The sequence below is a fragment of the Bactrocera tryoni genome, chromosome 1 (assembly GCF_016617805.1).
Source record: "Bactrocera tryoni isolate S06 chromosome 1, CSIRO_BtryS06_freeze2, whole genome shotgun sequence".
Classification (NCBI taxonomy): domain Eukaryota; kingdom Metazoa; phylum Arthropoda; class Insecta; order Diptera; family Tephritidae; genus Bactrocera; species Bactrocera tryoni.
Window position 1 is genome coordinate 21498158 of NC_052499.1, and position 26056 is coordinate 21524213.

General features: G+C 38.5%; 1 protein-coding gene and 1 pseudogene across 1 annotated transcript in view; one reads left to right on the forward strand and one right to left on the reverse strand.

Moving 5' to 3' along the window:
• Positions 1–222: 222 nt before the first annotated feature.
• On the reverse strand, positions 223–14960 carry LOC120766281 (annotated as a pseudogene).
• A 9356-nt stretch (positions 14961–24316) lies between these two features.
• The window catches only part of LOC120766293 (probable cytochrome P450 313a4), a 3506-nt gene continuing 1766 nt past the window's right edge, over positions 24317–26056 (forward strand). The window contains exons 1-7 of the mRNA XM_040091696.1: positions 24317–24516; positions 24583–24786; positions 24857–25042; positions 25340–25409; positions 25479–25593; positions 25661–25819; positions 26032–26050. Coding sequence (XP_039947630.1) covers positions 24342–24516; positions 24583–24786; positions 24857–25042; positions 25340–25409; positions 25479–25593; positions 25661–25819; positions 26032–26050 — 928 coding nt within the window. The 5' untranslated portion in view covers positions 24317–24341. The remainder of the gene's footprint in view (positions 24517–24582; positions 24787–24856; positions 25043–25339; positions 25410–25478; positions 25594–25660; positions 25820–26031; positions 26051–26056) is intronic.

Sequence of the window (26056 nt, forward strand, 5' to 3'; positions counted from 1 at the left end):
GCCGCACTAACGGAGGTCTCGTACGACTGAAATTATAAGGGGACGTGGCTCAGTATTACATATATGCATAAATTCAGAACATTTGGACAATTTTGTATAGCTCTAAAAGTGTAAAAAGAGCTTTTATCGAAAAATACTGCAGTTGGACTGTATTATATTGCTTTTCTATTTATGTGAAAAATAATTGAAAATAGCAAGTAATAAAAATATTTAAAATTCAAAATTGTTATAGCTTTACCGCAGCCAACATTGTGAAACACTCAATTTCCACATCCTTTTTGCTAAATACTTTCTTCTGCAGTGCTTTTAGCGCCAAATGAATCATCGAGTGTCTGTTCTCTTCAAAATAGCTTATGGCCTCCGACTCAACATCTTCTGCAAGATTTTTCTTTATCAGCTGCAATGATTTATAAGATTGATTTATATATATTAATTTATTACATTTGTAGGATTTTTCTACTTACAGTTCGAACTAACGCTTGCAAGTATTTAACTGTTCTTTTATAATGTGGAGTATTAGATAGAAAGCCTACGCCAAACGCATTGAGTACGATGGTTTTGGACATGTGATCAAAAAAGCTGCAGGGCAGTTTAATGTGTATTGTGTTTTGGTATTATTTAAGTGGTAGACCGATCAATGTAACTTACTCAGTAAATGCCGTAAGGAGTTCCTTGTACTTCACACTGTCTTCTTCTATCTTTACACCCATAATAGTTACTGAAATTTAATAAAAATGAAAAGTAAGTACGTGCATCTAAAGTATTGCATTGGATTTATAAATAAAAAAGTAGCATACAAATTCGAGTTTCAAAATTATTTAGGTAACGTGCTCTATAAACTCAAGTGGGGTTTAAGCCCACCACATATCTTTATAAACGTTTTATAAAAGGAAAAAAGATACTTTGCAGCTATCCATTCGAGAAGAGCAGAGGGATAGTTATTTCATGGTCTTTAAATTTGTGTTTATTAACATTTAAAAAATTTACTTTGAAATTTTCATCGCTATATACTTACGAAGACTCAGCTGTAGGCCACATTCTTTGATACTTGTATAAATATCTTGTTCACCTAGCCCAGCCAATCTTTCAAGCTTGGTCTTCACACTGACAGCATTCTCATTGAAGTAAGGAAACAAACCCAAAATATTAGTATGTGCAAGGAAAGGACTGATAGCCTTGCGATTGGTTTTCCATTTATTTACTGTTTGTGCGAAAAAAAACTTAAAGAAAATGTATACCTATAGAAGTTATACGCCATCACCTGGACTTACGATGATGCCATTGAGTACACCATTATCAAAGTGTGTATACAAATCTCTGGCTTTGTTGAGGAACTCAGGCGAGGTGGTGACATGCTTGATAATTTCAGGATCGATGGTAAGTGCGTTGTTGCCATCCATATGCAAGCCGTCGATGTCTTCATGCTCTCAAAGCCGGCACTGATTTTTCCGAGCAATGCTGTAATTGCATGACAATTCAATCACTTTTTAGTTTTGCTGCACAACAACTTGTGACAGTACTTACTATCCACATTAAACAAATGATAGGATTGCCCAATAAACGGTAGACCACCAATGGTGGGCAACTTTGAAGTTACATTGCGATAGTATTTCTGCTTTTGACGCAAGCGCCAACTGGCGTAGACTAAGAGAAGAACTGCCGCTATAATTAGCGTTTCTGTACTAATTAAAGCACTTATTTTCGCACTGAGACATTAAAGACACCACGATTCAGCACGGAATATTTAATGAAAAGAACTGATTCCACAGCGGAAAGCTTTTATATACATTTTATGTGTTGTTTGCTGTCTAAGAATATCATTTGGCATTAATTGCTATGCGAAAAAATCGAGTGTGAAACAGCTAATCACAAAAAAAGGCACAATCGGTAGAAATTACTGCGTTTAGTTATAAGTTTAATTTTTTTACTAATATAACGTAGTACATATGTGCTTATAAATATATAAAAATTATGCGTATATTGTATATGTAAGTATATTAAATGCAAATTTTGCATGCATAAATTAAGTATTTATATAATCGCCTGGAATTTAGGCAAGAAAAAGTATAATTTGCGAAAGTTTTTGCCAGTGGAGGGCCATTTTGACCTTATTAAAATATTTATGGACGCACATTTTAAACAGTTTAACGAGTGAAAATGTGTCATAGCCGTGAATGGATAATTGATAATTAGCGCTAGAAAAATATAGCCATATATACATACATATATACATATACGAGTATACACTTTGAGTGAAATACATAAATTTATAATTATTTTAGTTTTTCTTCCAGCAAGCTCTTTTTCTTCTTTATTGGCGTAGACACCGCCTACGCGATTTCAGCCGAGCTAACAACAGCGCGCCAGTCGTTTCTTCTTTTCGCTACGTGACGCCAATTGGATATTCCAAGCGAAGCCAGGTCCTTCTCCACTTGGTCCTTCCAACGGAGTGGAGGTCTTCCTCTTCCTCTGCTTCCCCCAGCGGGTACTGTGTCGAATACTTTCGAAGCTGGAGTGTTTTCGTCCATTCGGACAACATGACCTAGCCAGTGTAGCCGCGGAACTTTTCTCTCGAAAACTCTCAACGTCGACTCATCAGTTGTTGTCATCGTCCAAGCCTCTGCACCATATAGTAGGAAGGGAATTATGACTGACTTATAGAGTTTGGTTTTTGTTCGTCGAGAGAGGACTTTGCTTCTCAATTGCCTACTCAGTCCGAAGTAGCACCTGTTGGCAAGAGTTATCCTGCGTTGGATTTCTAGGCTGACATTGTTGGTGGTGTTTACGCTGGTTCCAAGATAGACTTCAAAGTTATGACTGTCAACAGTGACGTGAGAGCCAAGTCGCGAATGCGACGACTGTTTGCTCGAATTATTTTCTCCAGCAGCAGATTGAAGAAGTCTTCTTGTCTGAAACCTCGTTTGGTATCGAACGGCTCGGAGAGGTCCTTCCCGATCCTGTCGGAGCTTTTGGTGTTGCTCAACGTCAGTTTACACAGCAGTATAAGTTTTACGGGGATACCAAATTCAGACACCACTGCGTAAAGGCAGCTCCTTCTCGTGCTGTGGAAATCAGCTTTGAAATCGACGAAGAGGTGGTGTGTGTGGATTCTCCTTTTACCGGTCTTTTCCAAGATTTGGTGCATGGTGAATATCTATTGTTTATCGGTTGTTGATTTGCCAGGTCTAAAGCCACACTGATAAAGTCCAATCAGTTTGTTGACGGTGGGCTTTAATCTTTCACACAATACGCTCAATAGAACCTTATACGCGATGTTGAGGAGGCTAATCCCACGGTAGTTGGCGCAGATTGTGGGGTCTCCCTTTTTATGGATTGGGCATAGCACACTTAAATTCCAATCGATGAGCATGCTTTCGTCCGACCATATTTTACAAAGAAGCTGATGCATGCTCCTTATCTGTTCTTCGCCGCCGTGTTTGAATAGCTCGGTCGGCAATCCATCGGCCACCGCCGCTGTGTTGTTCTTCTGGCGGGTAATTGCTATTCGAACTTCTTCATGGTCAGGAAATAGAAAGTCTGCTAAATCGTCATCGATTGGGAAATCGGGTTCTCCTTCTCCTGGTGTTGTATGTTCACTGCCATTCAGCAGGCTAGAGAAGTGATCCCTCCATAATTTAAGTATACTCTGAGCATCGGTGACTGGATGCTCCTCTGTAAGCCGCCGCATTTTTTCGTAGAATTTTCGAGCATTACCCCTGTCGGCTAGCTTATCATGCTCTTCGTTCTCACGCATTTCGGCCTTTCCCACTGAGGGAAGCGGTATCTATCCCATCCCGCACGTGTTGTGGTCGATGGTAACGTTGCGAAACCAATGGTTTCGGTTGCAGCTGTACGTAAGGAGTTTGAATTTCAGAGAGCAGGAGTGCAAGCCGAGTAGAAAATCGTTCTGCTGGCTGTTGTGATTGCAGCTTCTCGACGTCGAACCTTCCCTGTGTTGCTTATTGCGCTTTTTGCTGCGCAAAGGCGGGTTCGAATCTTGGTTGCAACAAGATAGTGGTCCGAGTCGATGTTAGGACCTCGGAGCGTACGAACGTCTAGAACATTGGAGACGTGTCTTCCGTCTATCACGTTTTTAACATTATGTGACATGTGAGTTGTACACAAGGGCGGATCCAGAGTAGAATTTTGGTGGGGGAATTATATAATTTTGTACTTGCCACTCCAAGTCTTTTTTTGGCAGAGCGTCACTTATGATGGAAATAACGTATAACTTTTAACTTTTGGGGGGAACGCTCCGCAGTCCCTGGTTGTACATGTCTTTGGGAGATTCTACTTTAGTTTTATTTTTTATCTAGGATAACCTAAAGATATTCAACAGAGCTCGACCGTAAAACAATCTGGCATCAATTCAATGGACTGAGAAATTATCTCATTAAAAATATTTAAAAAACATACAGAAACGCTGCAGACAACAAAATGTATTCTGCTACACTAAAGTGAATAATTAATACAACAAATCGTTTTAACCAAAATAAATTTAGCCATCAATTCTTGCATGTCCAATTTGCAGAACCATATGGGTTTTCACCCAATCAACCAGTCCTCTTCCCTTCACGAATTTCTAATGCTTATACTCGTATGTATGGCTAAATAATTTATTGTTGCCATATAATGCAAGTGAAAAGCGGGAAGGAAGTAAAGAGCAAACAAAAATAGTTACAAGACAAGTAAACAAATCTTCGGCACAGCGGGTGTTATGTTAACCCGGTCAAAACAAATGAACTGCATGAAAGGCTTGAGTGGCCTGTTCTATACGCTGTGGCCTCAGCTGAATTTGCATGCACTTTAACTTTTCTAAACACTTGCCGCACTCCACGGACTGCAGAGTGTGTACTCGTGCTTTAGCGGCCAATAATCTTTACATAACAAATCGAGTACCGGTGGTCGAGTATGTGGCTGGCGACTGCTTCCAATGGGATCGTACTGCATGAGGCAAATGCCGCTGGTTGGCAAGAAATATTGCTGATTTAAATGCAAATCGTTGGTATACTAACCCTCGATTGCATAGCATGCTTATGAAATAAGCGGTTGTGAGTGAGCTTCAATGGCTAACTCTATAAAAATTGCGACAATTGTTTCATATTGATAACAGAATACTTCAAAATTTGAGCAATGTAGTTTAAGTAATTAACATTGCGTAGTCCAGTTCGTAAGTGTTGGAATTTACATATATGGTATGTGCTGTAAGTGCTAATTTCCGGTCACAAGCCCTCAACGATCATCTAAGGTATTAATCGATGTATACACACATCTATCTCCGCACATATTCCTTTATTTCTACATTTCGTTGGTGGTCTGTGCGAGATCGAACATTGATATGGCAGCTAGCCATCGTCAAAGCGGAGGCATAAAACAAGGTAAATAAATGGCGAAAGCATAAAGTCAATGACGGCTGTGCACTCAATGGAACTGTTGGAGCTGTCAGTGATCATGTTGGCCTGATTGATTTATTTAGTGCTGTTAACGCAATCAAAAAAGGTGTAGAATATTCTAAAAAAGCTAAATATTGCAGTTTATAATAATGTTTAGGTATATTTTCGTATTTACATATAATAAGTACATATGTACTACAGTGCCATACAGGGCTTGTCCGGAAAGTAATAGAACTGAGTCAATTAAAAAAAAAAAAATATTGAACCAATCGTTAAAATTCTTTAAAAACTTTCAAAATAGGCTCCTTCTGCGTCGATGCAACGCTGCCAGCGCGATTTTCAAGCATTGAAGGCGTCACGCAAGGCATTCTTTGGAATAACCCTGAGAGCCTAGTTGCATGCTGCTTGGATCCCTTCTGTCGTCTCAAAATGTTTGCCTTCCATCGGCCTTTTCAGGCAAGGAAACAAAAAAAAGTCCGGGGGGCCACATCTTGGCTGTAGGGTGGCTGTGGAAATTAGGGAATTCACAAGAAAGAAGCTGTGAGCCGGGCCGTTGTCGTGGTGCAACTTCCAATCGGCTTCGCTGTCTTGTCGGACCCGATTGACCCTTCAATTGAGTCTCTTTGAGGACTTCCACGTAAAACTTGGCGTTCACGATCTGTCCAGGAGGAGCAAACTGATCTGAGTTCAAAACTTTGCGAACACGAGTCACAATGTCGGTGTTTGTCGAAGTCGCAGGTCTCCCAGCACGAACTTCATCAGCGTCCTCTTACCGCCCCTACATAAAGGCCTGGTCCCACCAAAACACACCACTTCTTGCTAAAGCAACAAGCCCACTTGATCATATCAAACGTCTCTGTCGCAGACTTACCGATTTTTGCACAGAATTTAATCGCGTACCTCTGCTCTAACGAACGCTGCATTTTCCGATTGCATCACATACAGAAACAGGTCGCGTGACCAGCCGCTCGTCTGTTAACCAGGAACGCTCTCAACCGAATTCAGTCGGTGTGCGCACGCTCCGGAGTACAGTCGCGGCGACAGAAAGTCAGTCTATTACTTTCCGGACAAACCCTTCCCCCTGCGGGTATGGGTTACCCCCTTGTGTGCCTGTCGTAAGAGGCGACTAAGATCCTGGCCACCTATTCAGAGCTGTACGGAAGCTCAACTGGTTGTAGCTTCGGTTACAAGGTCATACCAAAGACTTTAACCTGGTACCACGGGGAGCAGTTAGCCCTTGGAGGTAACTCCAATCTGCTCATTGGGTTTGGCCCTTTGTGGAGATTTCTGGTGGCTGTGGTAAAAACCCAAATGCGGGAAGAACTGACCCTGTCAGTTGAATGTGGAGTTGCATTGCAACCGGGTGCCGAACCCAAAGTACGGCAGAGGTTTTAGCGACACTGCCATTGGTAATGAAAATGCTTAGCATTCTCAGGGCGCTGATCAACGCATTGTTTTGATCCGTTGTGCTTTTGAGCGCCGTGGAGTAAGGCTGTCGTCAGCAGGTACCCACGTAAAACACACCGGATGTTTTCGGACAAACCCTGTGTATGAACTGCTATTAAAATCCACTTCAGCTTCCTAACGAAATTGTGAGACTTGGTTAATCACCAGAACTGAACTCTTTAGGTAAGATCTTCGCTTAAGTCAAACATGCGAGTCGATGCACAAGTGTTATATCGTGTTTTAAGTGTTTGGGTCTGTCGTTAACTGCAAAATAATGAGTGAGCGCTAAAGCGTTAGCCTTCAAATAGATCTAAGTGGTCTGTCGGTTTCAAATCCTAGAATATAAATGTGTGAAAAATGAAACAAATTACAATCAAACTTTATTGAGTTGCTTGATTTTGATATCAAAACAATTTTCATATTAGTTTTTGAATAAACTTTTTTTTTAATTCAAAATGGGTTTCAAAGTGTTTTTTTTTTGAAACTTTATTCTTGAAAAATTGTGAGACCTTTGGCTATTGTCTGTTGGTCTTAGTGAAGCCATTATTAATAAAACTAATTAAATTTGTGGAAGAAAAAGAAAATTAGATATATGAATTATATCACATGTACATATGTATGTATATGGTTATATGGATATACATATATATATTTGGTGGTATACTGTTACACGGGAAGCGCGCATATTTAACAGCTAATCCCAGCACAATGGTGGACACATCAACAATTCGCGCACCATCCATTTCTCCATTCAACGCTTGCCACACAGGTGGACCACCCAACATTCAACAAGTCTTCATATATTTATGTGTATGTATGTAAATGTGTGCATATAATCTACTAATGTCGCATATCAATTTCTTAATACTAATACCTAGCATCCACTCGTATACAGCTATATCGATTCTTTATCAATCCGCTGGTAATTTATATTGATTTATGTAAGAAGCTGCCACTGCACCGCAACACCTGGAGTGCACTTAGCTAAACACACACATATGTAAAGAGCTTTGGAAAAATCATTTTTCGATTTTTCTCAAACACGCCGCAACACACACGCACAAACACATGCGTCCATAGACAATTTCCTAGCGACAAAGCGGCATTCTTGTGCTAATCAGCAGCCGAGTTTATGTGACAGTTTTAATGTCGAAAAAGTGGGCACATGCGCCACACACAACGTGTTAGAGTCACATACAACCATTGGCATAGTGATGAAGATAACAAGCTGGCGCGCGGCTACGCACAACCAATGACACCTCGATGCTTCATAAATATCACACTTTCGTTATGTTGCATATTGATTATTTAATTTCATGTCTTTATAGCGGTATTCCATCGCCTTTCTATTGTCATCTCAGATTAAATGGCTCGCGGACCACCAACATCTAATCGTTGCCGCAGTGTGTTGGCCGCACTCAGGCTTGTTATTAACCCTTCGGTACGCACTGTACAGCGCGCATGCGTGTGGTCAGCACTCGCTATTGTGTTGTTTGATTGTTAATTGAAATTGAAATTTATCTAGTTTAGCGTGTCGTTGCTGTTGCTGGTGTTGTGACACACCTTTGCCTCCGAGCGCGTTCAACTGCCGCGTTTTTATTAGCTTTGTTTCCATTTTATGAAATAAAATGGCAGTAAATCACGTTTTTATGCGACCCTTTGTTTTATATAATTTTTCATGTCTTTCTAATAGTGCGCGCTCGGGGTTGTCAATGATCTCTGTAAGATTTTATTAAATGATATTTATTTATCATTTTAACACTAAATTCCGGTAGTTGAATTATTTTATAGCGAATTGATGTATTTGGTCTTTTTGTATGCGTATATTCATATAAGTGCCTATAAATATATACTATATTTTAGCTGTTTCTTATATCATTGTCAGGTATGTATTTACATATATAAAGACCTTATGTAGGAGGATTTCGGAAAGATATGGTTAAAGATATTTTTGTTTTCTAACAAAACTTAAACACGTTTATTATACTCTCACAACATGTTGCACAAAATATCGGTTAGTCAAAAAAGTCTTTTCGTATTTTGTCAATAGATGCCGTTGTAGTCGTATATCTCCAGTGCTACCAACCACACTCTGTCATACCAGATAGTGTTGAAAAGGCGAAGCTTTAGGCTTTATTCAACCAAAAACAAAATTTAATTCGGAGTAATTGAAAAAAAGTTGCAGCTGTTCAAAAATGAATAGAAATAATGAAGAAATTCGCTATATTTTATAATTTTTGTATAAAAAAGAGAAGAATGCCACGCAAGCCACCAAGGAAATTTGTGAAGTTTACGGAGACGATGCTGGATCAGTTCGTGTAGCACAACAATGATTTGGTCGCTTTCGTTCTGGAAATTTCGTTGTGAAAGATGCACCTCGCTCTGGTCGACCTATCGTTCAAAAAGTCGAAGAAATTATGGAAAACATTGACCAGGGCCGTCACATAAGAAGCCATGATATCGCTAAGGTACTTACCCATGCGATATTGTTAAAGATCGGCAATCAGTTGAAAAAAAAACAAAAAGAAAACTTTAATTTCGGCTTCACCGAAGCTATAATACCCTTAGCGAGTGTAGTTTGTAGCGTTGGCTTGTAAAATAATCAGTGTCAAATTAAAAAAAAAACCTTATCACATGAACTATCTCTTTCCATATATGCACTATATTTATAGTTGTCCGATATCGCCGGTTCCGACAAACGGTCAGCCTCTTAGTGTGAAACAAACTGAGAGTCTAGTTCGATTTCTATATATACAGACGGACATGTCCGGTTCCCGTCACGCTGATCATTTATATATGTATATACTTTATGGGTCTCCGTCGTTTCTTTTTGAGTTTTACAAACCTCGTGGCAAACTTAATATAACCTATCTAGGGTATAATTATTACAAAGGCATTTATGCAAATGGGTCTGGCAGTGAACGAGGGCAAGACGAAATATCTCCTGTCATCAAACAAACAGTCGTCGCGCTCGCGACTTGGCACTCACGTCACTGTTGACAGCCATAACTTTGAAGTTGTAGATAATTTCGTCTATCTTGGAACCAGCGTAAACACCACCAACAATGTCAGCCCAGAAATCCAACGCAGGATAAATCTTGCCAACAGGTGCTACTTCGGACTGAGTAGGCAATTGAGAAGCAAAGTCCTCTCTCGACAAACAAGAACCAAACACTATAAGTCACTCATAATTCCCGTCCTGCTATATGGTCAGAGTCTTGGACGATATCAAAAACGGATGAGTCGACGTTGCGAGTTTTTGAGAGAAAAGTTCTGCGAAAGATTTATGGTCCTTTGCGCGTTGGCCACGGCGAATACCGCATTCGATGGAACGATGAGCTGTACGAGATATACGACGACATCGACATAGTTCAGCGAATTAAAAGACAGCGGCTACGCTGGCTAGGTCATGTTGTCCGGATGGACGAAAACACTCCAGCTCTGAAAGTATTCGACGCAGTACCCGCCGGGGGAAGCAGAGGAAGAGGAAGACCTCCACGCCGTTGGAAGGACCAAGTAGAGGAGGACCTGGCTTCGCTTTGAATATCCAATTGGCGCCACGTTGCGAAAAGAAGAAACGACTAGCGCGCTGTTGTTAACTCGGCTATAATCGCGTAAGCGGTGTCTACGCCAATTAAGAAGAAGAAGATTTATGCTGTATTTTTTGAAACTTCTGGTTCGATAGAAATAAGGCATCCGACGCATTTTTCAAGAAAGATCGGAGAAAAACTTTGCACCTTAAATAATTTTCACAGTATTAATAGTGTCAAAAGCAATATTTGAGTTGAAAACCTGACTTCCAACTAATGAGGGGTCATAAATTCCAACTCAAACAGCTATCTATTATACGTGTATACAAGTTAAAGTGCGTCGACAGAAAATGTTAGACTTTTCTGCCTATTATAGTTAAGTAGCTGCTTATATTATCAATAAATTTTAGTAGTCTGTTAAGAGTTTTCTTTTAAATATCGTATTTAGTCAAGCCGCGAACCAAATATATATATTATAGACATACACCAGAAAGCAGTCAGTATAGAGAAAAATGTTTATCATAGAGTTGACGGGAATATTCCTAAAAAATATACATTATACGAGTACATACTTATATCGCCGGTAGATGATATCTAACATTTCAGTTCCTTGCTCCGATATACCACGCACTTCTTGCACATTTCTGTTAAGTAGGTTGGGATCTCGACGATGAAACTTTAATAAATTGCTAGTAATTAAATATCAATTTAAAATTTAGTTTCACTTGTCTACATAAATTAAGTGCACATCCTTGCAAATAAATGATTGGGGCGCCAGTAGCGATATTTCACAGCTGACAAACTGCATTTCACTTTGCTGGTGGTTCTTGTGCTGCCATGCCACGGCGTGGAGTTCACGCTGATGACTGGCATGTTAGGAATGCCTGATTGTATGCGGCGTGTGTCACACATTAACATCGCAGTCACATTTAATTAAGTTGTAAATGTCAACGATGTGGCGCACAAGCCACCCAGTCGATTTTAAGAGATATTAAAAAGGGGTGGACACATGTGTACATACGCATAATGTGGATGCGTAGAGGAGCATTGTTGTTGTGCTTGTGCACCCCAACAACAATATCACTCAATGCCCAACTAAGCATATCGGCGACATTTGTTCTGCTGATCGTCAAGTGTCATGCCACCCGCCTTGCCAACTTGCCACATAAGCATAGCTCTGCGACGGTGGTGTAAAAGCTAGAGGAGCCACAAATGAAAGGATGCCTGTCACATTTTTATTTTGTTTTAAATCTTAATTATGCTCAACGGGAGTTGTTGTGACAAGTGGCAGCTAAATTGAGTAACGGTCTAAATTTAATACTTGCTGGCGCCTAGTAAATCGTTATAATTGTCACGTTAAATGCTGAATATTTATGAAATTCTCAACACGCTACACATACATATGTGTGTCTGTAAGGTGGCTTAACTTTCCTTTTCTTGTTGTTGCATATACATACATGTATGTAGTTGCTCTGCTTATTGACATGTTAAACCATTTCCCTACATTCGCGTTGCCATCAACAAGATCTGGGAACATAATCTGATTGGCGCTTCTGGCATCTATGGCAAGCTGGCGTTAATGCGCGACGTCATACGCAAAACCACACACTTGCCCCAACATGCCACAACAGTCCATTAGAGTGCCACAGTTGCTGCGGCGCCTCAATTCATTAGCTTTGAGAAAAACCTAACTATAAATAACTCTATTGCTTCTATGCCACATAGGTCTCGCTTAAGCTGCACTTGTTCTGCGCTATGCCAATCTGGGCTGCCGCTCCCCCTGCCACCCGTCATTTGCCTCTAGTGCGATCGTTGCGTGTCAAATGTACATCAGCGGCGTATGTTTTGGTTGTCGCTCAGCTGGTTTTAATTTTAATATGATTTAAGACTTGTTACAGGTGTCCATTTGAATACTCATTGGTTTTCGAAAGCTGCTGCTTACACGAACCGAACTCATGTTTGTCTCCACAATGAACGTTGTCTTTATTTAGCATTTACAACAAGAAATATTGTTAAGAAATAAGTTAAGAGCTCTTTCCTTCGTGTTGGACATTCGCCCTCAGTTGTAATTATATAGATATCTATGTATGTATTATAATTTTTTCTTGCATAAGAAGCCTGTGTGCATAAACTTGTATCTATCCACTTTTAAAAGACGCCTTTGATTGAGTGGCGGTTGCGAGTCGCAAAAATTTACATAATATATCACTTTTAATGACGACTCTGGAGTAAAACCGATTGCTTTATATTTATAAGTATCAAATATCAATACACTAATGAATACTAAGAGGTACATATGATAGTTTCTCTATATTATTGATTACGTGGTTAGTGTTATTCCAGCTCTAAGGCAAGCGTTAGTTGTTTGTTGAATTCTGTGTGGTTCACATCATCATCGATGATGATGAATCTTGTGGTTGTCCAAATTAGGCTTTTAGGAATGTTAAAATCAAAATTTCCACCAAATGATTGTGTGTGACTGCAAAGCCATGTCAGATTTCTTGATGAGCTCATAATCGGAACAGTGAACTGAAACACAAATCAATTAAGCTGAGTTACAGAAATCGATCTTCGAATTGATCACGTTTCCAAGGTATGTTTGGGTCACTCCATGCCACTTTTTCCTACCCTCCGGCTTTAATCGAATGGTCACTTTAAGGAAATAATTGAAGAAGAGACTCATTTATTGTAGAAAACATACCTAAAAACGTGGTAATTAAAAGATATAATCAGTGTATTGACATCAATAGAAACCATGGTGTTCGCATCAAAATTCATTCTTTGAAAATACCTAGACCTTTCAACCATTTCATTTTCCTGAATCCCGTCAATTGTGCTTGTTAACTTGCTTGCGATATATGAAATATGGCTGGAGGATTCATAAAACAGAACGACTAATGACTCTGAAACATCTATGAATCTATTTTGTTCCCTTCAAACAAATTACTCTCAGATATATTGCGCTTCTGCCAGCGTTTTTCCAATCCTCAAAACACTTAAAAGGTAATTTTTTCTGATCTTGTTTGGCGCCTTCTTCGACGCAGTTTTTATCTCCTTAATCGTAGGGGAGCGTTATATTTTCTCAGTTCTCAGCTTTGGCAACAAATAAAAGTCGCAGGTGGACTGGTCAGGTGAATACGCTGGCTGCGGCATTTTCCATTGGTATGATTGAGGTATGGTTTTCACATCAACAGTTTGTCCAATATCTCCTGAGCAATGTTAACAATATTCTTGATCGATAGTGAGCAGTTATAGCACAAAAGTCGAAGAGGAACCAAAATGAATCTATTAAAAATGACTGTCAAAAATTAACTAAACATTCAAAATGGCTGACCTTGCCAGCATTAACAAGGGATATGAAATACACGTAGCCCGTGAAAACTCAAAATTCGCTATACTTTTTGTACAAACGAGTATCTGGCTGAAAAAACTCCATGGTTTGAAAAATTTATAGAAATAAACCGAAATATTTGGAGAATACCAAATCTGTATGTATCTAAGTACCCTAACCTCAAATGTTTTTTGTTCCACGTGAAATACCTATAAAGCCGTCAAATTGGCATAATCATTTAACGATTATAGGATACGTGATTTTGGAATTAGTATTATATCAAATCACATAAAGGAGAACGCAAATCTCAGTCAGTTGAAAAGGAGTGGTTGAGACGATACTACTTTGTTTTTCTCCAAGAAACTTCGCCCAGTTATAAGGCGTTGCATGAACACTGGCCAGTTAAAATCCCATTACTAGGCAAAGAGCGAACTCGCCGTGGGTAATGATAGCTACCACATTTGTTTGGCTTGTGGACATAATTTTTCCAATCTATAATATATTTTATATACTAAAAGTACAATTGAGCCATTAAAAATTGTTTATGAACACTTAGCCCATTTAATATCGATTGCAAGGTATGCAAATTAATAATTTTATTATGTCACGTCACATTCGCCGTCATAACCATATATCGCTACTTTGACCAACTTGCAACCTGCAAATCTGCTGTGCAGCTTCAGAAAAGCGCCACTCATGCACATGTTGCATAAACACCGACAATGCGGCGGCGTGACAGCAGCAACATTCTACCAGTACACCGCTGAGAGTCAGTTGCATGCGCACCAAGAGTGTACGAGCGCTAATAACGGTCATATTAGGCCAAAAGCCGGCATCCATATGCCCAGTAAATTCGTCACTTCAACTTGCCGAACAGCGGCCCGCAACGCCGGCAACTTGCAACACTATGTACATATATGTATGTTGCAGCTACAAAGTAAGGTATAGCATGCAGCGAAATTGTTGCAAGTTGCTTTGTAACCACCACAAAAGCTGCCGCAGTCACCCGCAAACCCTCAGACGCACACTTACATATTGCTAAAATAGAAAAAAAAAAATGTTTCTGCAGCCAAAAATATTTTTGTTGCACAAACTATTTGCGCCAGTTCTACATGCAACACACATACATACACACTCGAGCATCGTTGCCCAGCGCTTGGCTAGGCGCGCATTTGCGCATGCGCCGCCGCTTCGATACGCGGTTGCAGCGATCGGTGTACCGACGCCATGCAACTCTGTGCTCCATTCCCGACTTAACATGTTTGATTAATGATTTGGGTGTTCCGCGATAGCACACAAATTACCATTCTGTTGCGACAGGCGCATGTCAGTTGGCTTTGAGTGGTCAAATATTTTGATGGCCGGATTGATGTTGTTGTTCGGCCGCGCACAACTACAAATCTACAACACCAATGCAACAACGCTTCGCTGCCTCCCTATCCTATTCATAGTTGCCGACAATCTTTCCGCTTGCAGATCCGCCGTTCACTCCATTCGCTGGGCGGCTTTGGCAGCTGGAATTGGCAGTTGGCAGCGTACTTTGACGGAGCTAAGTGGACGCTTGGCGGTGCCGATGCTGTTTGTTGCATTTTAATAAAAGTCAAAACTCTGTAATTTGTTTGTGTAAAATTGTAGAGTGGCATGTATTCAATTTGGCAGCTGTTGTTGCCTTTTTAGCTATTGCTGTTGTTGTTGTTATTGTTGGACTGTGGCAAAGATGGCGATGATGCACGAAATTTATCGTGCAGTGTGTGCATTAATAAAATAAGTTCGACATTTTATTGATAAATTTATTGTTGCAGAAGCCGTTAGTACGGGCGCTGGCAACTTGGCAGTTGTGGCAACGTCAAACAGTGAATGGAATAGAGGCAAGTGTGTGCAGTTTTGCATGTATAACGGCGAGTCTTTATAGAGATGATCGAGTGAATTGCCACAATTTCATAGTTGAGCTGCATTGAAATACAACGCTGGGAATTATGGAAGAATGCTTGCAACAAATTTGTTCACCTTACATGTTTCCGTTATATGCCTGTTTTTGGTATATTTATGTCTGCATATCAAAGTCGGTTGGCCGAAAGTGTTGTGGGCAATCTGTTGCATGGAATATCATAGCTTTTTGCAACTAACGGCGTTTTTGTATAGTAAACACATCACAAATTATATATTGTCATGCATATCACACCATCTGGCAGATGAACAATGTGTCAGTTCCAGCAATTAAAATCAGATAAAACGACGGAGTTCAACTACGATTTCCTAGATTACTTTCGGAATCTACTGAAAACGGTTCTAAAGGTTCGTTTTCTTGAATGGTTTTATAAAAATACTGCCAGTTCTTGATAGCCTCTGTAACTAACTCTGCTGTGTAAGATCAAGTAGAGGTACTTTTTTCTATGCCCTTTTTTTGACAGATCACGCTTGAGTCGTGTCAAGCTGTCATGTTATTTTTGTTTAGTATTGTTTGGCATTTCATCAAGGAAAGACCAACGCCTGAACAACGTTTACAGATCGTTCAACTTTATTACGAAAATTCACCTTCTGTAAAGAATGTGTTCGCGCATTTCGCTGGACTTATGGTTAACATTATTGACCTATTGAGCCTACTATTCGCAAAATAATTACCCATCTTAAATCCCAGCATTCATGATTGGATAATATTCGACCGAATAGACTATGTCCAGTGAAGAAAATATAGCAACCGTAGCTGACAGTGTACACGAAGACGGTGGAGAGTCGATTCAGTGCTGTTCGCAGCAACTCGGACTGATGTATGGTACGACTTGGTGCATTTTACGTCGCTACCTTAAGGGGGTATTCTGGTCTAGAAGCATGAATTTCAGGTAATGCAAAGGCAATTAATATTTTTATCATCCATTTTTTTACTAGTTATTCGCTAATTTTAGCAGAGTACAGAAAAAATTAAAAACTAAAAAAAGTAAACATTTTCAAAAATTGTGATCTGAGGAAGTGGGGGGTCTCTAAAAATTTCCACGTAACCATACCCTTGATTTCAACCCTCCTAGTTATCTGAAACCAGAAAAAAAAGATTTTTAATCTAGAATAATGTCGCAATGGCCGCAACTACGGAAACGTGGGAAACAATTTTTTTCACAAAATGGCGACTGCCTGAAAAAAAAAGTTTTTTTGGATCACTTTTTCTGACTATTTCGAATTTTTTAAAAATAATAAAAATAAAAATTTCGGGATAGCGCTAGTTCCAACCATAGACAAGCCTATAAAGAAGACTCTATAAAAATTACTTTAAATCGGTCCAATAGAACCTGAGAAATCGTGGGTATCGTTCCGAAAAAGTCAGCTTTGAGAAAAACGCGTTTAAAGTTTAGGAGACGGACGCCACGTCACAAAATCGGCTATATCTCCGAAAATAAGTTGAATTTTGAAAAATCCTTCCAAGGTCATATTTTTGAAAGTCTAAGCTTTCAAGATATGCAAAACAAAAAATCGATTTTTTCAAAATCCTAGACAAGAATACCCCCTTAAATTGAAAGCATACAAAATATTGGTTGTGCATGAATTGAAGTCGCTCAACTTTTCCAAGCGACATCGCTTCACTCTATGGGCTCCTGAAAAGTTTCCAGAAGATCCAACGTTTTCGTGCCAAATTTTGTTCAGCTATGAAGCTCATTTCTGGCTCAATGGGTATGTAAAAAAGCAATATTGCCATATTTGGGACGAATAGCAATCTAATGAGATTGAAGAGCTGTCATTTATCTGGAAAATACAACGATTTGCTGTGGTCTGTGGGCCGATTCGCCAGTTACCAATCGAAATGCTCGAACAAACCATCGAAAATTGGACTAAATGGATGGAACATCTGAGACGTAGCCACGGCTAATATTTGAAAGAGATAATCTTCAAAAAATAAATGCCAAAGAATGGTCTTTGGAATGATAATAAACATTTGCTTTTATATCTTAAGTTTCTGTGTTTTTTCTTTAAAAAAGTAGGGAACCCAGAAATGGATCACATCTTATATGCATAGTACTCGTATGTACATATGTTACAGTCAACGTATTAATACGCCATTTGCCACATTTGCAACAATCCCTGCCACTTAACTTTCCTTACTTGCGACAGTTAAAATGAAAAATTTTGCAAGAGAAGTAAAACAGTTACAGAGAAGGTATGCCATGGCATTTATCTGCTTGAAAATGTAAATGTCCGAAAGTATAATAAGAGCAATTTGACAGCTTCAAAGCATGAAAACTCTGATTAGACATTTATTGCCAAATGGTGGGGACTTTTATCACAAGATACATTAAATTACTGAAAGAAGATCCAAACGTCTAAGCTTCGAACACTCATATGATAACAATAAATAAATCTGTAAATCAATAATAAATTAATCAAATCAGTAATAAACTAAAATTTATAAAATAATTACTAACTAATTATGCAATTATTAGATTTTATCAATCAGCAATTAAAGATTTTATCGCCGTATATTGGTTGCCTGTTTTTTATCTAAGAAAAAATTATAAATGAACATAGTTCCATTGAGTTGCAAGTAGCACCACCTGCGTGCAACGGGCAGCGCTAAAATAATGTGGTTATTAATTAATACAACAATTTCGACGATAACGCCACTGGGTCGCGGAACCTCTATTGAATAATCTACTCATTGTATTCTACTGTAATATAATTGATATATATTAATCGTTGTTATATAGGGTGTCTCGAAGAGGAAATTAAAATATAAGTTTCAGGATTCGATCACTTCAAATCGAAGTAGGTGAAGAATTATGTGATAATCGTCAAAGTGCAGCTGAAAACACTCGGAATGGCACTTAACTGGAGACTTTCAAGACTAAGATAACGTAATAAGTGACAAAACCTATATGAGACCATATAATATGGAATGTTGCTCTTACCGACCGAGGAATAATAAAATCTTAAAGTTGCACAGATAACACTACACAACAAATCTGAATGAGAAATTTACGACTGATGTGCTAGGAGGACTGTAGAGTGTTTGAGATTCCGTGATTACGAAATAAACAGTCGTTGCACTTCGAAGTCGTAGATAATTTCGTCTATCTTGGAACCAGTATTAACACCAACAACAATGTCAGCTTTGAAATCCAACACAGAATAACTCTTGCCAACTGGTGCTATTTCGGACTGAGTAAGCAACTGAGAAGTGAAGTCTCTGTATTCACTCATTATTCCCGTTCTGCTATATGGTGCAGAGGCGCCTCTTGACTACAACATAAAAGGTCTTACGTGTTAGGGAGTTTTTACTATCATTTTCGGTTTTAGCAGCCCAAAAGTAGCAAGAAATAGCCTGCAATACCACAGTCGCAAAATGGCTGTAAATTAGTGTAGTTACTGATTATTTAAGGAGCACAGAGATCAAAATATTTATTCAAGTAAGCAATAAAATTCGTGGTGACACATAGCTGATGACAAGAAATACCGTTTCAGAGCTTTCACTTAAGATTAGAATAATTTTTTTTACCAAACTCTCTCTAAGAATGCCAAAATGTAACGATCACAACCCAAGTCGTATTACTATACAATATACGAAAATATGTTAGCTCCATATCCGACGGTGCATAAAAATTTCGCAAGAGCTTACTGGTGGATTCACCGCAAAAACGTCGAAGCTTTCAATACGAAACCACAAAGTCAAAGTGAAAGCTTTCAAATTTAAAGATTTCGATATAACTGCGGCTCAAATTTGGAAAAAAATAATTCAGCATTTAAAAGAGGAGGGTTTTTTATGTTGTTTTGTGATAAATATTAGGGTGTCCATGTATTTGTAATATAATATTGTATAGTCGATATATTATAGATTTTGATGAAAAGTAAAGAAGAAATTGGAACCCGATAGTACTGTAATCACCATATAATGAAAACAAAATTCCAAGTATTTGGTTAAAATTAGCTTAAGCTAGGAAAATTTATTATATCGATATTTTTAGAATTATCCTATATATAATATTTAATATTTATTTTATTTTATATTTATATTATGGATTTCCTCGAATGAGTGGTTAATTTTTTTTTTTAATTTACAAAACACTCCGTATAAATTTATTGATAAATTATTAAAATATATAATTATATATGCATATCATAATTATGCACCCTATATAAGCACTCGTGCTATGTTTAACATTCACATTTGTTTTAGACACCGCTGTCTAAGCTTTTCGTAAGACCATTCGTATGTGAGTTCGGTGAGCATTTAGCTCTGGGTATGTGAGTTCGGTGAGCATTTAGACGTGCGCCAAGAAGATATCTTTGTTACAAATCTGCTAGACAGCTCAAAGCCTCAATGCGCCGCTGTGGCTGCGAACTTTTGGTATATTTTGTTGCCTATCCCTGCCGCAGTATATTGACACTACTTATAGTGAGTCCGTGTTGTATTGGCACGCGCACTGCTCGATCCAACGCCATGTTATACTCCCGGCTTCGGTTAGCATGTCTGCTCGCATATATGTATTTGTGTGGCTATTTGCTTGAGTGCCTTCAAAACCGCCAAATAAATGCAAATTTGTACGTTTCGGTTATATCGACATACATACAAACAAACACAGAATTGGTTATATCTACCTGCATACATACAAATACAGATGTGTATGATACATTCATACATATGTAAACAGAAAATAATTTTCCGCAGTTTCTTGTTTTGCTCACTACAACTATCGTGATTTGTTTTTCTCCCACTTGCCTAGTAGTATATTGGTAGATCTGGTCTACCGGCGGTTGATTGCAGATTTGGTCTTTGAAGTGCGCGGAACCTAACCTAAAATTAGATCGTCCATTGATAAACATGCTTGCTCAAATAAGAAAGATTGGAACACGAAAGCATGCATATGTACATAAATATATACCATTAAGTGTATCATACGGCTAATAGTTGATTAGCGGAGTTCAAGTGAGTTCAGGAGGTGTTCCGATAACGTTTACGTATGCTGCAATTAGTCGACATAGCGATGCTGGAAGCTGCGCTCAGCCGTGAACAAACAGAAGTTTTTGCTATTAAGGTGGCTAAAGGAATATAATACATATTTATGAATGTAATGCATTGGCATTTTAACCTTCATATTTTAGATCAGGCTTAGGCTCTAGATTGTTTACATCTATTGAGACCATAGTTGAAATATTCTGAGATTTTTAGACTTGACTTTGTGTTTAGAAGGTGTTGGTCTGCAGTTCCTTCAACAAATTTCTTGATTTTCCTCTTGATTTTCCCTTCTTGCAAATTAATTTCTGAAACCCCAATCAACTCAACTGCGTTTTTGGTGATGATATTTTAATACTGGGAATCATAAAGAGCTGCAAAAAGGCAAATTTGGCGAGTGAGGTGACCAAGGAATGACTTTGTTTTAATTTTCGTTGACAGAAAATTTCAGACGACCTCTATTGAAAATTAGATGAGCTTCATGACCAATATATCAACTAAAGAGACTTGAGTCAATCAATAACAGATGTGAGGAGCCTTCATCTCTATTTCTAAGTCCATGGTTTGATGGTTTTCCGAAATATTTCTGCCCTTTTTGTTATATGTCTCAACTTTAAGAACAAGCTAACACATTTATAAGCACATATAACTTTGGATCCTATCAGATTTCAATATTGTTTTGATTTTTTTCTGTTAATTATGGAGTTTGAACAAAATCAAGGACCTTCAAGCACCCACCCTACCATGCACCAAAGTCAACGGTATTTCCTCCGACGGATTTACTGTGCACACATGCATATGTATGTATATGCTTATGTAGTATGCAGATATCTGCTTGAAAACACGATGTTGGCTGAGCGTCTCATTTACCGCTAAAATGCTCGTATGTAGGCCAAGACATTGCCGCAAACAAAAACAAAACATGTTTATGTCTGCAGATATATAGTATGCGAACATGAATGCTTAAGTACATACAATTAGTTACAAACGTTCTTAAGCAAATTCAAGCCTACTCCCATACGCCGACGTTTACTCCTCCAAAGCGTCTTACCGTCGCACGCGTCGTGTTATGGTTCTTATCTAATTTATTGGTGTTTGCATTAGGCAAAAGCGCATATTAGCTGCGTTCTAATGTTTTCCTCAATGCCATACTGACATGTTCTAACTTTTAAGTGCAACACGCTTAGCCTTGCAAGCATATAAATAGTGGCCTCCATTCCTTTGGCATATGCCACACACGCACACACGCGCACACAACGCTCAAGTGTAGCTGGTGTACTGTGGCATGCGTTTAGCTGCTCCATAAGGAAGAGCGTTATTAGTGTCTGACGGTAATGGACGTATAAAAAAGGTCATGTGTCTTGCCACATTATGATGGCTGTGCAACATGACTGGCAATGTAAAAGCGGGCGTAGTGAGTTAATCACGTCATGTTAAGCATCACCTTTGTGTTGTGTAGGAGCGTCTTTTAGCGCTGTACATATGCTTATATACATATACATATATGTATGTATGCACGTGTGTAAATGTGTGTATGTGATAGGATGCGTCTTTTAGTGCTTTAATGTAATGTTAAGTATTTTATTTTTTCATATTTAACTATAGCGTAATTGTTGGTGAAGTTTAAGGATATGCGAATATAGTCTACAAAGTCGCGTGTCGGGTGTCCATTCTTTTTTAGGGAGAACAATAGATCTTGAAAGGTTGTTATCTAAGAGTATATTAAGAGTCGTTTGATTATCATTTCCTTTGTTAGGAATAAAGTTCAACGCATTTTATGATTGCTTATAGGCAATTAGGTCGATAGGTAGAGTGGATGTTTGACGACGTAATCAGGCCTTTAGGAAGCCATCGTGACAAAAAACCTCACACTTATTTTTGGCTACATTTTGTAGCAATAGTCGAGAATTTCATTCAAAATAGCTCAAAATACTATACTCAGAGATTCAAACCCCTCTTGATTACCACCAAGGGCCCTTCTTTGGAAGTTAAAGAATCGCTATTTTTTTAAGTATGAATATCACTAACGATTTTGCTGGTTTTAGTGATTTTGCGATGTTGCTATGAGACCTGGGTTTCTAGTTTTTTGCACAAAACCAATCCGCGGACGTAAGCCTGCATTGCTGACTAAATTTATACTAATTATATTGCTATACAAATTATGATGCTATAATGTGGACCGTGCGGGATGGGATAGATACCGAGAGTTGAAGAGGGAAGCAAGACGCATTTGCAGGCAGAAAAAGAAAGAGCCCGAAATGCGTAAGAATGAAGAGCTTGATAAGCTGGCCGATAAGGGTTATGCTCGAAAATTCTACGAACAAATGCTTCGGCTTACAGAAGGTTTCAAGACCGGAGCATACTCTTGTAGAACCCCAAAGGTTTCCCTATCTTGCGACATTTTCAACCTGCTGCTGTAGATAATAATTCGAGCTGCAGAACTAAATAGAGAAGGTACCATCTTCTATAAGATATTGATATCATCGGCCTCAACACCCGCGCCGTTAGTTCAGCTTTCTCCAGACTGGACAAGGAAGCACAGAAAATGGGTCTGGCAATGAACGAGGGCAAGACGAAATATTGAAAGTCATAACTTTGAAGTTGTAGATAATTTCGTCTATCTTGGAACCAGTGTAAACACCACCAACAATGTCAGCCTGTAAATCCAACGCAGAATTGCTCTTGCCAACAGTTGCTTCTTCGGACTGAGTAGGCAATTGAGAAGTAAAGTCCTCTCTCGACGAACAAAAACCAAACTCAATAAGTCGCTCACAATTCCCGTCCTGCTATATGGTGCAGAGGCTTGGACGATGACAACAACTGATGAGTCGACGTTGAGAGTTTTCGAGAGAAAAGTTCCGCGGCTACACTGGCTAGGTCATATTGTTCGAATGGACGAAAACACTCCAGCTCTGAAAGTATTCAACGCAGTACCCGCCGCGGGAAGCAGAGGAAGAGGAAGACCTCCACGCCGTTGGAAGGACCAAGTGGAGAAGGACCTGGTTTCGCTTGGAATATCCAATTGGCGCCACGTAGCGAAAAGAAGAAACGACTGGCGCGCTGTTGTTAACTCGGCTATAATCGCGTAAGCGGTGTTACGCCAATAAAGAAGAAGAAGAGCTTGCTGGAAGAAAAACTAAAATAATTATAAATTTATGTATTTCAAATGCTCAAAGTGCGTATATACATATGTACATATATATACAATATCAATATCAATATCAATTATCCATTCATGGCCATGACACAATTTCATTCGGTAAACTGTTTAAACTGTACGTCCATAAATATTTTAATAAGGCCTAAATGGCCCTTCACTGGCAAAAACAATTATACTTTTTCTTGCCTAAATTCCAGGCGATTATATAAATACTTAATTTATGCATGCAAAATTTGCATTTAATATACTTACATATACAATATACGCACAATTTTTATATATATAATTTTATAAGAATGTATGTACTACGGTATATTAGTAAAAAAATTAAACTTATAACTAAACGCAGTAATTTCTACCGATTGTGCCTTTTTTTGTGATTAGCTGTTTCACACTCGATTTTTTCGCATAGCAATTAATGCCAAATGATATTCTTAGACAGCAAACTACACATAAAATGTATATAAAAGCTTTCCGCTGTGGAATCAGTTCTTTTTATTAAATATTCCGTGCTGCATCGTTGTGTCTTTAACGTCTCAGTGCGAAAATGAGTGCTTTAATTAGTATAGAAACGCTAATTATAACGGCAGTTCTTCTCTTACTCTACGCCAGTTGGCGCTTGCGCCAAAAGCAAAAATACTATCGCAATGTAACTTCAAAGTTGCCTACCATTGGTGGTCTACCGTTTATTGGGCAATCCTATCATTTGTTTAATGTGGATAGTAAGTATTGTCACAAGTTGTTGTGCTGCAAAACTAAAGAGTGATTGAATTGTCATACAATTACAGCATTGCTCGGTAAAATCAGTGCCGGCTTTGAGAGCATGAAGACATCGACGGCTTGCATATGGATGGCAACAACGCCATACGTGCTTACCATCGATCCTGAAATTATCAAGCATGTCACCACCTCGCCTGAGTTCCTCAACAAAGCCAGAGATTTGTATACACACTTTGATAATGGTGTACTCAATGGCATCATCGTAAGTCCAGGTGATGGCGTATAACTTCTATAGGTATATATTTTCTTCAAGTTTTTTTTTGTAATTTTTCGCACAAGCAGTAAATAAATGGAAAACAAATCGCAAGGCTATCAGTCCTTTCCTTGCACATACTAATATTTTGGGTTTGTTTCCTTACTTCAATGAGAATGCAGTCAGTGTGAAGAACAAGCTTGAAAGATTGGCTGGGCTAGGTGAACAAGATATTTATACAAGTATCAAAGAATGTGGCCTACAGCTGAGTCTTCGTAAGTATATAGCGATGAAAATTTCAAAGTAAATTTTTTACATGTTAATAAACACAAATTTAAAGACCATGAAATAACTATCCCTCTGCTTTTCTCGAATGGATAGCTGCGAAGTATCTTTTTTCCTTTTATAAAACGTTTATAAACATGTGTGGTGGGCTTAAAACCCACTTGTGTTTATAGAGCACGTTACCTAAATAATTTTGAAACTCGAGTTTGTATGCTACTTTTTTATTTATAAATCCAAGGCAATACTTTAGATGCACGTACTTACTTTTCATTTTTATTAAATTTCAGTAACTATTATGGGTGTAAAGATAGAAGAAGACAGTGTGAAGTACAAGGAACTCCTTACGGCATTTACTGAGTAAGTTACGTTGATCGGCCTACCACTTAAATAATACAAAAACACAATACACATTAAACTGCCCTGCAGCTTTCTAGATCACATGTCCAAAACCATCGTACTCAATTCGTTTGGCCTAGGCTTTCTATCCAATACTCCACATTATAAAAGAACAGTTAAATACTTGCAAGCGTTAGTCCGAACCGTAAGTAGAAAAATTCTACAAATTTAATAAATTAATATATATAAATCTATCCTATAAATCATTGCAGCTGATAAAGGAAAATCTTGCTGAAAATGTTGAGTCAGAGGCCATAAGCTATTTTGAAGAGAACAGATACTCGATGATTCATTTGGCGCTAAAAGCACTGCAGAAGAAAGTATTTAGCAAAAAGGATGTGGAAATTGAGTGTTTCACAATGTTGGCTGCGGTAAAGCTATTACAATTTTGAATTTTAAATATTTTTATTACTTGCTATTTTCAATTATTTTTCACGTAAATAGAAAAGCAATATAATACAGTCCAACTGCAGTATTTTTCGATAAAAGCTCTTTTTACAATTTTAGAGCTATAAAAAATGGTCCAAATGTTTTGAATTTATACATATATTTAATACTGAGCCACGTCTCCCTATAATTCCAGTCTTACGAGACCTCCGTTAGTGCGG